This window comes from Camelina sativa, chromosome 2 (assembly GCF_030686135.1).
Source record: "Camelina sativa cultivar CO46 ecotype springtype chromosome 2, ASM3068613v1".
NCBI lineage: Eukaryota > Viridiplantae > Streptophyta > Magnoliopsida > Brassicales > Brassicaceae > Camelina > Camelina sativa.
Window position 1 is genome coordinate 23,426,687 of NC_141881.1, and position 14,134 is coordinate 23,440,820.

The 14,134-nt window shown below is 35.6% G+C and overlaps 1 protein-coding gene and 1 long non-coding RNA gene across 2 annotated transcripts; both read left to right on the plus strand.

Moving 5' to 3' along the window:
• The first annotated feature begins 1,290 nt into the window (after window positions 1-1,290).
• On the plus strand, window positions 1,291-2,385 carry LOC147949102 (uncharacterized). The gene has a single exon (XM_087470053.1). It carries the CDS (start codon window positions 1,291-1,293, stop codon window positions 2,383-2,385), a length of 1,095 nt encoding a protein of 364 aa, XP_087326179.1.
• A 1,283-nt stretch (window positions 2,386-3,668) lies between these two features.
• LOC147949103 (uncharacterized) lies at window positions 3,669-5,213 on the plus strand. Its single transcript, XR_015574081.1, has 5 exons — window positions 3,669-3,847; window positions 4,060-4,149; window positions 4,278-4,370; window positions 4,786-4,850; window positions 4,998-5,213. It is a non-coding gene; the product is annotated as an uncharacterized LOC147949103 (long non-coding RNA).
• Window positions 5,214-14,134: the final 8,921 nt, after the last annotated feature.

Below are 14,134 nucleotides of genomic sequence, written 5' to 3' on the forward strand. Positions count from 1 at the left end.
GAAAGATTGGTTTTTTGTCGCTGCATCTCTGAAAATTGTAAAAAAGCTTCGTCTGACAGTTACAATGGAGAAAGCACGTGGAATTTTAATGGGCCTTTTATTATTTTGCTGTCGCTGTTGCTAGTCTAGCGACTAACAAAAGAACATGCCCAATGTCTTCAAAAGAGAAGAATCAGTGTGCTTGGGTAATGATCTTGTTCAACCTACTATTACTAATTTTTATGTGAGAATCCTACTTCATTTAGGATGTGAGAACCTACTAGTTCAATATAACATAATCTGACACCAAACCCAAATCTTTTTATTCTTTTATTTTGGATATCAACTTCAGAACTTTGTCTTCAAATTTTTTTTTTTCCATTTTTTCGGATTCAGAAGAGTTCTCAATCTTTTCCGAACTCTTAAGATTTCAAAGCCTAGGTTTTTTGTATAGAAGTAAAAAGGTGAGTATTGTAGTCACAAAGGGGGTTTCGAAACAACCCCCTTAATTTTTTTTTTTAGTTTCTTCGTTAGGTTTGTTTTAAAACCTCTTAAATTAATATCCTAGAAATGTTGCCGCAATGTGTTTATATTTTGAGGTGAAATGTGGAAAGGGGCCAATTGTACAAATGATGACAACATCTACAGCGATATTTCAGATGTTGCTAATGTCCTCAATCACCATCAATAGTCATTCAAATCAATACAACTACAAAATGTGAGACATCGATCGAGCAATACAATGAATACAACAACCTAAAATATAAATAAATCTATTTCTTAATTCCGAAAACGCTTTGCTCTCAAATTCTTTTAGCAAGATTTGTTTCCACTTCCCAAATAAACTCCACGAGAAAAATTTGATTAATTATATTGTCTCGTTCATAAACAACAAAACCTTAACAGAGCAAGAAACAAAAATCTCTGTACAGCTCACAACATTCTTTTTAGTGTTAGTTTCTCTTCTTCATAAGTTATTTCGCTTAAGAGGACGTGAAGATCCCAAAATAAAATAATTGAGATGGATCCCAATTCTAAACGTTATATTTTGTTTGCATATCAGTGCTTACATGCATTAGTAGTAGATTTGATTTGACAATCTAGTTTCTTGTCCCGAGAACGGTTTTGCTGTCAAATTTTCTTGGCAAGATTTGTTTCCTTATTCCAACTACACAAATAAATTTGTGAATATTCAAACAAAATAAAAAAAAATTGTGTCAGACAAAAGCTTGGCGAGCAAGGACATTCATTCATCTGTATTAATATAGGGTTTTAAGTGGAGAAGTTTACCTATTCTTCCATAAGGGTTACATGTCTCTGCTTCTTAGCCGGCGGCTCTCGAGGCTCCGCCTAGGTAAACCAGCTCTTCTTACTCTCTCTAATAGCTTCTCAACTTCTTTGCTGGTGCAAACCCCTCCTTGTTCCATCATCGGCGCTACTCCTCGTGGAGAACTCACCGTTCATTATTTTAATGAAAAAGACTCCACTACTTTGGAAAAGAAGGTTCCCGTGGAGTTGGTGTATAATCATCTTGGTAATTATGCAACTGTAACAATAGGGGCATCTCATGGATGGGTAGCTACATTGAATAAGGAAGATGGAATCATGCGTCTCCATGATGATCTAAACCCAAATGCATCGTATGTAAACCCGAAACGCATTCCCCTGCCTCCTCTTGTTACTCAGCCTCGTTGCCAAACCCAAATCATCACCAACGTGTCAATGTCCTCGCCTTCTCCTGATGATGATGAAGACTGTGTTGTGGCTGTCAAGTTCTTAGGACCTCAAATCAGCTTCTGTAGACCGGCTCGAAGCAATTGCGAGTGGACCAACATCAGAATCGAAAACCCTTGTTTCTTCAACTCACGTGTCGTGTATTCCGAGAACATGTTTCGCCTGCTTGGATCTGGAGGCCACCTCATCGGATCATGGGATCTCCACGCACAAGTGCAAACACCCATGCTTCAGAGTTTGCGTTTTGATAACCATAACATTCCCAAGCTGACAGAGAAACGAAAGCTTATGCATTCGTGCTTCACGAGTGAACACTTGGTTAACTCTCAATCCACCGGTGAAACATTTTTGGTTAAGTTGTACAAGCGGACCATATTAGACGCTGCTGCTAAATTGAAAACAGAAGCTTCAATGGTGTTCAAAATCGACCAAGAAGGAAACACGTTTTACAAGAGGGACATTGGAGATCTCTGCATTTTCCTCTCACAGTCTGAACCTTTCGCTGTCCCGGGTACTTCCTTTCCCGGGGGTGCCACGTCCTCTAACTGTATCGAAATCTGGGATGCCGACGAAATCGCAACTATCATGTTGGCTGCTTCCTCACACATCATTAGTTGTCGTAATGAAATCGAAACCTCGGCCCCTTACTATATTCCACCTCAAATTATGTAGTCTAGCTACTACTTTTTGAATCGAGTCTGAGTCTAAGAGTGCTTTTATATCTTAGAAAATAGACTAGCTGGCTGCTTCTAGATGTCTCCAACCCTCTTGAGATGAGCAAGTGTTTTGTTATATTTTGGCTTATGTACCACTTTAGTTGGAGAGAACTCAGTAATCACATGTATTATTTACAAGTGTTGTTTTGTTATTATTATTTACATATCTTATTATATAAACTTTGATGTCAAAGTTACTCGTTAACGAGATCATGACAAATGTCAATTATATCGATTAGATAATATCCAGATTACTGCTCAACATGATCGTGACATGTGTCAAATTAACGATCTTAGATTTTGACACATGTCTAAGTTAATCGCTAGAATTAAAAAAATCTTTTATCTTATAATTCATAAGTCACTTGGCCAATAAAAACTTGCCACATCAGTATATTTTGGCAAATTTTATTTTAAATAATTTAATACCAAAAATAATAAGGGGGTGGTATTGGCTTGAGATTTATGAAGATTTTTGAAGAGTTTAGCAAAATCATAAAAAATGAAAGTGAAAGATTGTTAAAGATTGCTAGAGAGTTTTATTGATTAGTTTTCTAAAATCTTGTAAAGTACTCCAAACAATCCCTGTATTTTTATGATACTTTCCATGACTTTATTTTGTAAAGAAAGTGTCTAAAATCATGAACCAATAACATAATAATTGAACTCATTAAGAATCCTAGATTCTTTTGTTTTAATTGAATAACACAAAACTTTTAATGACTTTATAAAAGTCTGAATCCAATAATCCAGTTTTGTTAAGATTTTAAATGACTTTTTATAAATCACAAACTAATAACACTAAATTTTAATAGAGTTTAACAAAATCTTGATCTAATAACAACAGATTCTACATAACATTTAAAATCTTTAAACTCTATTCAAATCTTAAACCAATAACCCCCACTAAGACACACGATCGGGAAAAATAAAACATTTGGGAAAACTTTTAACTGATTTCATTTTTAAAGCACAAATCACATTACCAATCAAATTTTGACAAATCAGAAAAACATATTTTTAGAGAGTAATTACAAAACAGAAAATGAAATTGTGGCATAAAAAAAAAAAAACGATACTGTATACTAGCATTTTTTAGAAAAATATAATTAAATCTAACTAATGTGAAAGCAAATAATTAAAAAATGTTAGTATACTTAGTTAGATTTATTTGTTTAATTACCACCTTTGCCTTTTTTCTCGCCGTCTATTTATTTAATTACCACTTCTAAATATCTCACCTTCGAGTTAGTCAGTTACTTTTTTTTCCACCAGTTTTACTCCATGCCGCCATGGCAGATTAACAATTCTTATATTATTAATTTTGTCTGCTTTCTCTTCTAAAACCAGAATTCATCTCTCTCTCTTCTCCTTAGAGATCATTTATGGCTAAGAGAACTTTTATGATTCCAACTAAGGTATCAAGTTTGTATTTCCGAGATTTAATTTGCATGTCTTTTGGTTTTGCATATATTGCATGTCTCTTGGTTTCGTTTTAACATCATTTTAATTTATACTTTGTAAATAATTATAATTTCGTTCTTATTACATCATTTTGTCCATTATTAATTTGGCCTTGAAAAAGTGTTTGAGAAACTAACTGTGGGAAGAGACATGGCTTTGTTTTCAGGTTCCGTGTGAAACATCAAACATATTTAGAAACGAAAACTCTTACACAAATCAAATCGATAATATCTATATCGTTTGTGACCTACCCAAGGTTATCAATTCTCATTTAGTTCTTCATTTTTTTTTTTCAGTTAACAATTGATGTCATAGTTTTAAACGTAAACTCAAGTGCTTTCTATATATTAACGATTTTGACTATTTGATTTGGTAAAATTACAGTTGAAAGAAAACCAAGCCACACAAGCACAACATGCAACAACTTTAGCAATGAATCCAAGTTTTTTTTGAAGACTTCATTCCCGGTTTAAAATGGTGAGTATGCTTTTTCATCTAATTTTTTTTATCTAATGTGTTGATTTCTAATTAAGCACACTGATGTTCTCAAAACAAATTAACATTAAAAATATATTGAATTATGTTTTTTTCCGGACGTAGTCCGGACTTCGTACTAGTTAACTAATATTTACCAAACAAAAAATAACTAATCCAAAAACAAAAAAAGAAATATTACCTATCACGGTCAAGAAATAAAGCATATGACTTATTATATAAAGATCTATATTAAGTGGTATTCTATATTAAATCAAAACCTTAAGTATGCTAAAAAATCATGAACAACAAAAAAAACAAATACAAACCATGCACGATCAAAAAACCTTACTAACAAAAGAAAATGGAGGTATCATGAGTAATGATCAGATTGCTATGATCAAAATGACACTTGCAGATGAACCTCTTATAAAGCTGGATTTACCTACGCTTCATATATGGGTAGACAAACTAAATCAATGTGTAAGTACAATATTTATATACTGCTACACATATATCTTCGACTACTTCCACCTATCTGACTATTTTCACATCTATGAAAAATAGACATCGGATTATTTTAAAATTTTCATTGATTTTCATTGTCTAACATAGTTTACCAAAATACAGAGTTCCCAAATTACAACTTCGCAACTTAGACGATGGTAAAGAAGTTTATTCTATTTGTCTTATAAAATTTTGGAAGACGAATCTACGTACTATTAATATTCGTGGTATTTTAAAATAAAATTTTCTATATTATTTTGAGTTTCTTTTTTATTTTTCAGTCAAAGATATGTAAGATTAAATATTTATTCTTTTTAAAATAAATATTTTTTTTGGTAAGGTTTTAAAAGAAATATTTTAATTTTCTTATGTTGTAGTATTTTTAGAATTTTTATTTTATATCTATAAATTATCTAAGACTCATATATCATCGTGGTTATAATTTTTTTTATTTTTTAACTGTCTTTTAATTTCTCAAAATTTATTGGGTTGGTCATAAACTCATTGCAATCGTGTAGATATTTTTTTCTCAGTTTTTCATCCAAAATATATTTTGAGTAAACAATTTTAATGGTTAGACAAACTGTCACTACAAATTTTATTGGTGAAAAGAAACTACATCAAAGTGAATGTAAAGAGACAAAAAAATTGTTTTATTTGTTCGCGAGATACAATTTATAGATGGTGATAAAAAGCATATTTTAACAATAAATTATTTTAGGGTGTAAGAACATATTATTAGTGATAAAAATCGAGTAAAATTGTACATGGATGCTAATAAGATGACGCTTTGACGGGTTGATTGCATATAAAACATTTTGTGAATAAGTTGTTGAACGTTTTAAAATTTGAAATAATAATATTCATAATGGTTAATATTTGAAAAACATTTTGATGGTCGGTAATTTAGCTTTAGGTTATTGTGAGAATTGTAATAATAATTTTAAAAATATAAAAATATAAATTAGTGTATTAAAGTAAAACTTCTTTCTAACTAAAAATATCTATCTTTTTATTTTCGAAAAATATATTTCACTTACAAAAAGTTATTTATACATTTTTAAAAATTTTAATTTTATTAATAGTTTTAAAACCCGCACATCATGCGGGTCTTAATCTAGTGTATTATACAAATTGTGAGTAAAAAAAAAATCATGTATTAATCTTTGAAATAGTTTAACTTGTGAACAAGAAATTGTATGTAACATTGTGACAGAAGTGTGTTATATTCATATAACTTCATATGTTTTTTATTTTGGACTAAATGTGCTTTTTTCTAGTTTGGAATAGTTTTATATTTTTCTTTAAGATTAAAATAGGTGTCTAACATATATTTACTTTATGTTTTAGTTTTGCAAATAAATTCATTACCATTAAGAATCAAAACTTTAACACATATCACTAATTTAAGGTAATTTTTGAAAGTATTTTTATAATTTAATATAGTAAATGGGCCCTTTTTTTGAGAAAACATTAACCGTTGGATTTGGGTATACACTTATATCAAATAATAAATCCTTGTTCTTAAAATATTAAATGAAGAAAAATACTAAGATAAAAAAAGAAATGGTTAGAGTAACTTACTTATCACAGTAATATAGTATAACTTTTGCAATTAATTTATATGAATCTTTGTTATGGTTGAGTGTTGATTTAGTGACACATGGGAAAAACTTGGTATTGGATTCTAATTTATGAAGATTTTTGAAGAGTTCAACAAAATCATAAAAAATGAATAAGTTAAAGATTGTTAAAGATTGCTAAAGAGTTTTGTTGATTAGTTTTCTAAAATCTTGTAAAGTCCTCCAAACAATCCCTGTATTTATGTGATACTTTCCATGAATTTATTTTGTAAAGAAAGTGTCTAAAATCATGAACCAATAACATAATAATTGAACTGAGTAACAATTCTAGATTCTTTTGTTTTAATTGAATAACACAAAACTTTAAATGACTTTATAAAAGTCTGAATCTAATAATCCAAGTTTGTTAACAAGTTAACCAAATCATGTATTAATCTTTGAAATAGTTTAACTTGTGAACAAGAATAGTTTGTTAACAAGTTAACCAAACGATATCCGCCGGATTCATGTACTCTTCGAGAATTGGCATATGCCACTCCTTCGTATTTGGGTTAATCAAATGGTTGACCATTAGATTGGGATGTAACAACCTACCACAGCCATTTGCTGGTCTAGGCTGAGTATCCGGAATCCACGGATCTCGCCACACTGAAACATTACATCCTGAACCTGTTGCCCATCTTGATCCATGTTCCACCAAGCTTTTAGTGGAGAAAATACTTCGCCAAGCAAACAAAGGGAAATAAGGCTTCTTAGCCTGTAGAGGGTGCTTATTCCGAAAATATCTACCTCGCATAACCCGAGCCATCAGAGATGTTGGATAATGAATTAACCGCCAAAATTGTTTAGCTAACATTGCGTCATTGAATTGTTCCAGAGCGCGAAAACCTATACCGCCGTCACATTTATCCTTACACAATTTATCCCAAGCTACCCAGTGTAAGCCACATGCCTTATCGTTTGACTTCCACCAAAATTTTGAGATGGCACTTGTTAAATTAGATGTTAATTCCACTGGCAATTTGTAACAAGACATAACATGGGTTGGGAGAGCCAAAGCTACCGATTTAATCATAACTTCCTTACCCCCTTTCGATAAATACTTAGCAGACCAACCATTCACACGATCATCCAAACGCTCCTTCACGTAGCTAAAAACCTTGGTTTTTGAACCCTGAAGATTTTAAATGATTTTTTACAAATTACAAACTAATAACACTAAATTTTAACAGAGTTTAACAAAATCTTGATCTAATAACAACATATTCTACATAACTTTTAAAATCTATAAAACTCTATTAAAATCTCAAACCAATAACCCCACTTAAAATATATCCTACATGGCTACATCAATGACATTTAAGGAATCATGTAATTGCTTGCGTGTACATCATCTGATCATCAAATCAAATAAAATCAATTTAAGTTTACAGTTTTGGTGTTCAGGTTCAACAATAATAAAAACTCATCATGCAATATTAACTAATTAACAAAAAAAAAAATATTAACTAATTAAGTAAGTAGATACTTTAATCAACATTTATTACCGTTTTAGAAAAGGATCATGCATTTCTTAAAACTTACATCCCGGCTCTTTCATAATAAATTTGTTTTTTTATAAAACTACTGTTCCACTACATATAATTTTGGATAGAATGAGTTGAGGACATACCCAAAAAAAAGTTTTAAAATAGGGAGAATTACCCATGGTAACCCACTTTTGTTAATGATTAGCCACGCTAACCACTTTTTATTTTTATTGTCAGACTAACTCAATTTGGTGTAATAATTTTCATAATACTAAAAATGTCGTTTACCTTTTTCTTTTCAAATGGCAAAGATATATGGTTCATAAAATTATTAAAATTAAATTCCAATATCTAAATATTTATGGAAATATATTAATTGTTTAAAACATAATATAATAGAATTAATCTTGAATCGACTTTCTTCATTCTCTATAACATAAGATCTCTTACGTCTTTCTCTTTAGCTCATTGAAGAGAGCTAGAGAAAACTAAGTAATATTATATACTTTATTATGATTTCTATGTTTGGTTAATTAGTACTCTCATGTGTGGTTAATTAGTACTCTCAATCTATGTTTGGTTTCATATATAAATGTTTGTCATAACTTTTTTGTTTTTCCCCTAATGTCCTTAACTTAATCATTTATAACTACTCTTATATATATATATATATTACATTATGACACGCGGTGTATCGTAGTGTAAATTTTTAATTTTTATTTTCGTTAATGTACTATACTAATTTTAACATCCATGAACCAAAAAGAAATTTTGGAGTGGGTGTCGAGCGACATCATAGAAGTTTTGGTCGACACCACCAATTTTCTGGTTCAGAGGTTTAGTTTTAGTCGCTGGTTTGATGCGGTTTGATTTGAGAAATCTTAGGGTTTGAGTAGATAAGTTATATTTTGACGCTCTTGTTAGAGGGGGGGAAGGGGGGGGGGAGGGTGGCCCAATGGTGGTTCTAGAGGAGACAAGGAAAGAGAGTTGTGGTGCTCTCGTATGGAAGGGTTCTCTTCATGTGTAAAGAGAAGGATGGGAGCTTGGTGGTGGATTAAGAGTGTAACATCCGGGAACCAGAATCCCGGTTTGGGAGTTGCATCGGTCGATGCAAGGTTGATTCTCTGCGTTTTGACTTAAGTCAAATGCTGCGTTTTGGGAAAAAAAAACCCTTAAGATCGTGGTTTTTGTCTCATTCACGTGTGGAGCCGCTTTTGAGAGAAACGAAAGAGAAAGAAAGTGTTCTTGGTGTTCTTGGGGATTTCTGGAGATTTGTGGCATTTCTTGGTGAGATCTGTAGTTGGGATCATTGTAAGAGCTTCCTAGAGGCTTGTTCTTGCTTGTTAGAGGTTCAGATTCATCTTGGCAAAGGTAAGTGTATGACCATGGCTTATCTAAGCTAGATGATTCTTTAATCTGCTTGTTGTGTGATGTTAGGCTTGTTAGTTCGTTGCTATGGACGTTAGGAAGCTTTCTTGTGGCTTGGGATCGAGTTTTGTGGTTGTAGGAACGAAGATCCAGCGAGAAGCTTCGGGGAATTCACGGTGCTCGACGTTGCGTCGATCGATGCATATCTTGCGTCGATCGATGCATATCTTGCGTCGATCGATGCAAGTGCGAGGACGGCGCGTAAACTCTAGAGTTTTCGTGTTACGTCGAGCATGCGTCGGTCGATGCAGATTGGGTATCGGTCGATGCAAGTTACACTTGCATCGGTCGATGCAGCTTCTGTGTCGATCGATGCTTCCCCATTTGGCATCGATCGATGCATGTGTGGCGTCGGTCGATGCTGAGTCCTGGTTTGTTATTTGTCGTTTGTTAATTGTTGTGTGTTGGTTATTGATACTCTATTGCTTGTGTGTATAGCCCAGTAGATGGGAGGATTGCCTTACTGCGTGTTTATAAAATACTCATGCATTGCAATATGTGTTTGTGGTGCAGGTAAAGGCAAAGTGTGATCGTGGAATCAAGGCAATGAAGAGGAGGATGTTCTAGGGGCTCGGTTTTATGTTGTCTGGCATTGTTAGGTTGCTAGAGTTGGGTCATTAGAACATTGCTAGGTTGCTGGTTCTATGATTCTTGTGGTTTTGGATATTGATTATGTTGGAATATGGTTATATTTTATTATTGGATTATTATTGAATATTGGTTGGTTATTTCCGCTGTTGAATGTGTTGTGGTTAGGTGGCTAGTGGGTATGGGACCACTAGTTGTAGTTTATCTTTATTATATTATATTTATTATTTATTATTTAAAAAAAAAAGGTCGGTCGTTTCAAAAAGATACAAGGAGGCTCTCTCATGGTTACTATCAAGGTAAGTCGTGTTGTTTGATGCTTAATTGATTAAGGAATCGATAGTTGTGAAAGATTAGGGTTATGTGGTGAAAAGGAGCTTGAAAGAAGGCTTTGGTCGTGGTTTCTGGGTTAGTGTCGTTCGACACCGACATTGATAGACAAAACTAGTCTGGGATGACTACTTCAGAATAACTTTTGGAGGATGAAACAATGTCCGATTTGGCTGAAATTTGGTAGAGATCTTTGTGGTGGTATAAGCTCCGTATCTAACGGTGGGTTTGTGAAATGAGCAGTTTTTGGTTGGTTTGTGATTTAATCAAGTCTTTGTATTGTAGTCTGGCATAGACAGTTTCGTGACAAGGTTGGGGTGTCGAGCGACACCAAGGTGGGGTCGGTCGACACCAGCATATTGTTGTGTATTTGGTCGTTGGAGAATGGCTGGAGTTAGGGTTTGTCGAGAAAATATCGACAGAGGTGATGCCGAGGACGTCGGTGTCAACCGACACCAGGTGGAGCTGTCGATCGACACCAATAGTTAGCTCTTCCGGAGCGGTTTGGTTAGCTTGGTTTCCGGCAAGAGTTGTCAAAAATGTTTTAGTGGTTGTGTGGAAGTGTAATAGGTGAACCGTTGTTGTGGTTGATGGACTACGGAATGGATTTAGTGTTGGTCTAAGCGGATTATTGGTGATGTGAAGTCCATGCCTAGAGCGGAATGGATTATTCCATTCCATCTCTCTTGATGGTGGTTGTTTATGCAACTAAGTACCAAGATATAAGGTGGTGACTGGGATATGTGAATTAAGTAAAGCTTATTCCTGGAAGTGGAGACAAGTGGCTTGTCCGGTCGGATGTCGAAGGAGTCTGATGCGGAGTGATCGGAGACAATGAATGTAAGGTACTTGTGGAGCTGAAAGTACATTTCGTAGGATTGTAATCTGTGGATGCGGAGTGTGGGTTAGTTGGACATAGCTTCTACTTGTGGAAGTTTTTGTAATGAGTGACTTCTACGCCGGTTGTCTTGTCGGAATTATGGGGTTCCGTTGAGATTGTTTCCTGTGTGCATATGCGAGGATTGAGAATCCGGGTGCGGTCATTTAGTTTTGTATCAGAGCACATACGGTTTTAGAACATGTTCTTGAATGGAAACAGGCTTGTCTAGGTCGTTGAGATGCGGGAAGGCTAAAGAAAAGTACAGAAGTGTTGTTGAGATATATGATCAAGAAGTGATCAAGTAGATAAAAATGGTTTGGATAAGGTAATCCGAGAATAGAATTTTGAGAAGTTAAGCTGGGGACTTACTTCATCGGGGGTGGCTTGGAGTGATATGTGTTGGTTGGGAATTCACATGTGGGTCAGAATGGGGTCTAATGGTGTGGCTGGTGTGGGTGTCGGTGTCGCTGAGGGTTCAGCGGGTGCAGTGAGTGTGGTAGCACGTTCCTTAGACTCGAGATGACCATATTGAAAATTTTCTTACGATGCTGGTTGGAGAGGATCTAATAAGATGACTAGTTCTTATGGATTCTTGATGTGTGTTGGAGTAAAATGATTATGCGGTTCTGGAAATTTGAAATTTTATAAATAGTTAGAACTCATTTTTCAGATAAGGCATTGGTAAACACCTAGAGTGGCTGGGATGTTTAGAAGTTGACCTTAAGAGTGGTTATAAATGTGTTGATATTCCAGTGAGGGGAATATAGTGGTTGGTAAGATATTGCGATGTTTTACGCAAACCACAGGAGGTAATTATGGTCGTGAAATGCTTATAGATGTTAACACTTGGTTCCTCTAGGGATGGTGGGTCCTAAACAACTCATAAGGAGATGGTAGTTCTCCTAAAGGGATGATGGTTCTCCTGGATACTGATAGCATGAGAGGTGGTGCGCCCTGAGAGAGGCAGAGGAGATGGTGGTTCTCCTTGGGAGATGGTGGTTCCCCTGGTACCGAGATCTCAAGGGTAACGATCTAAGAGTAAGACGGTATGGATCGAAGACGTTGGTCTAAGAGTGAGATCAGTAGGGCTCAAAGGTTGCAACCTGAGAGTGGATAATTATAGAGCAAATGATGTCTAAGAAGTCTGTATAAGCATAGTGACTAGATGTGGACCTCAGAGGTTGATGGTAGTTCAATCTCGGGTTTTGGCTGTACTGTCGTGTGGGGCCAGGATTATGTTGACCGGTGGGTTCAGGATTATGTTGGGTAGTGGGGTCATGGTGGTGTTGACCGGTAGGGTCAAGATGGCGCTGATCAGTGAAGCCAGGGTTGTGATGGCCGGTTGGGCCATGAGAAGTGAGAACCGTGGTAATGGTTGCGACGGTGGTAGGATGCGTCTCGAGCCAAAAAAGGAGTAAGATAAATGTGTTTTCAGATTTGAGGACGAATTTATTATTAGAGAGGCAGAATTATAACCCCCGTGAACCAAAAAAGGATTTTGGAGGTGGGTCTCGAGCGACACCAAGGGATGTCGGTCAACACCAACAATTTTCTGGGTTTGCGGTTTAGTTTTAATCGTCGTTTTGATTCAGTTTGGTTTGAGAAACCCTAGGTCCAGAGTATATAAGTTATATTTCGACGCCCTTGGTAAAGGGGGTGGCCGACTGGTGGTTCTAGAGGAGACAAGGAGAAAGAGTTATGGTGCTCTCGTTTGGAAGGGAGCAGAAAGGAGATTCGTCCTCTTCATGTGTAATGAGAAGGATGGGAGATTGGTAGTGGATTGAGAGAGACAAGGAGGCTATCTTATGGTTTCTATCGAGATAAATCGTGTTGTTTGATGCTTAATTGATTAGAGAAATGATAGTTGTGAAGGATTATGGTTTTGTGGCGAAAAAAAGCTTGAACGAAGACTCTGGTCGTGGTTTCTGAGTTGGTGTCGTTTGACACCATGGTGATGTCGGCCAACACCAGCACTGACAGACAGACTGGTCCGGGATGGCTACTTTGAGACAACGTATAGAAGATGAAACAAATTTGGCTAAAATTTGGTGTAGAGCTTTGTGATTGTATAAGCTTCGTATCCAACAGTGGGTTTTTGAAATGAATGGTTGGATTCTAAATTAATCAAGTGTCTGTATTGCGGTCTGGCATAGAGAGTTCCGCTACAAGATTGGGGTGTCGAGCGACACCAAGGTGGTGCCGGTCGACACCAGCATGCTGTTATGTGTTTGGTCGTTGGAGAAAGGCTGGAGTTAGGGTTTGTCAAGGAAATATCGATATAGATGATCCCGAGGACGTTAGTGTCAACCGACACCACGTGGAGTGTCTATCGACACCAACAGTTAGCTTGGTTTCCGGAAAGAGTTGTCAAAAATATTTAAGTGGTTGTGTTGAAGTGTAATGGGTGAACCGTGGTTGTGGTTAATGGACTATGAAATGGAGTTAGTGTGGGTTGAAGCGGATCGTTGGTGATGTGAAGTCCGTGGCTGGAGCAGAATAGATTATTCCAGCCCATCTCTCTTGATACTTGGTCGATTAGGGGTGATTGGTTGTGCGACTAAGTAGTAACAAGATGAGGTGGTACTTGGGGTATGTGAATTAAGTAAAGCTTGTTCGTGGAAGTGGAGACAAGTGGCTTGTCCGGTTTGATGTCGAAGGAGTGTTATGCGGAGTGATCGGACTCTACGAATGTAAGGTACTTATGGAGCTGAAGTACGTTTTGTATGACTGTGTTATGTGGATGTGTAGTATGTTTAGTTGGACATAACTTCCACTTGTGAAAATCTTTGTAAAGAGCAATTTCTACGCCGGTTGTTTTGTCGGAATTATGGGGTTGCTGTGAGATTTTTTTCTGTTTGTCGTATGCGAGGATTGGGAATCCGGGTGTGGTCGTTTCACTAATTTTCTTAACTATTTTGTTAA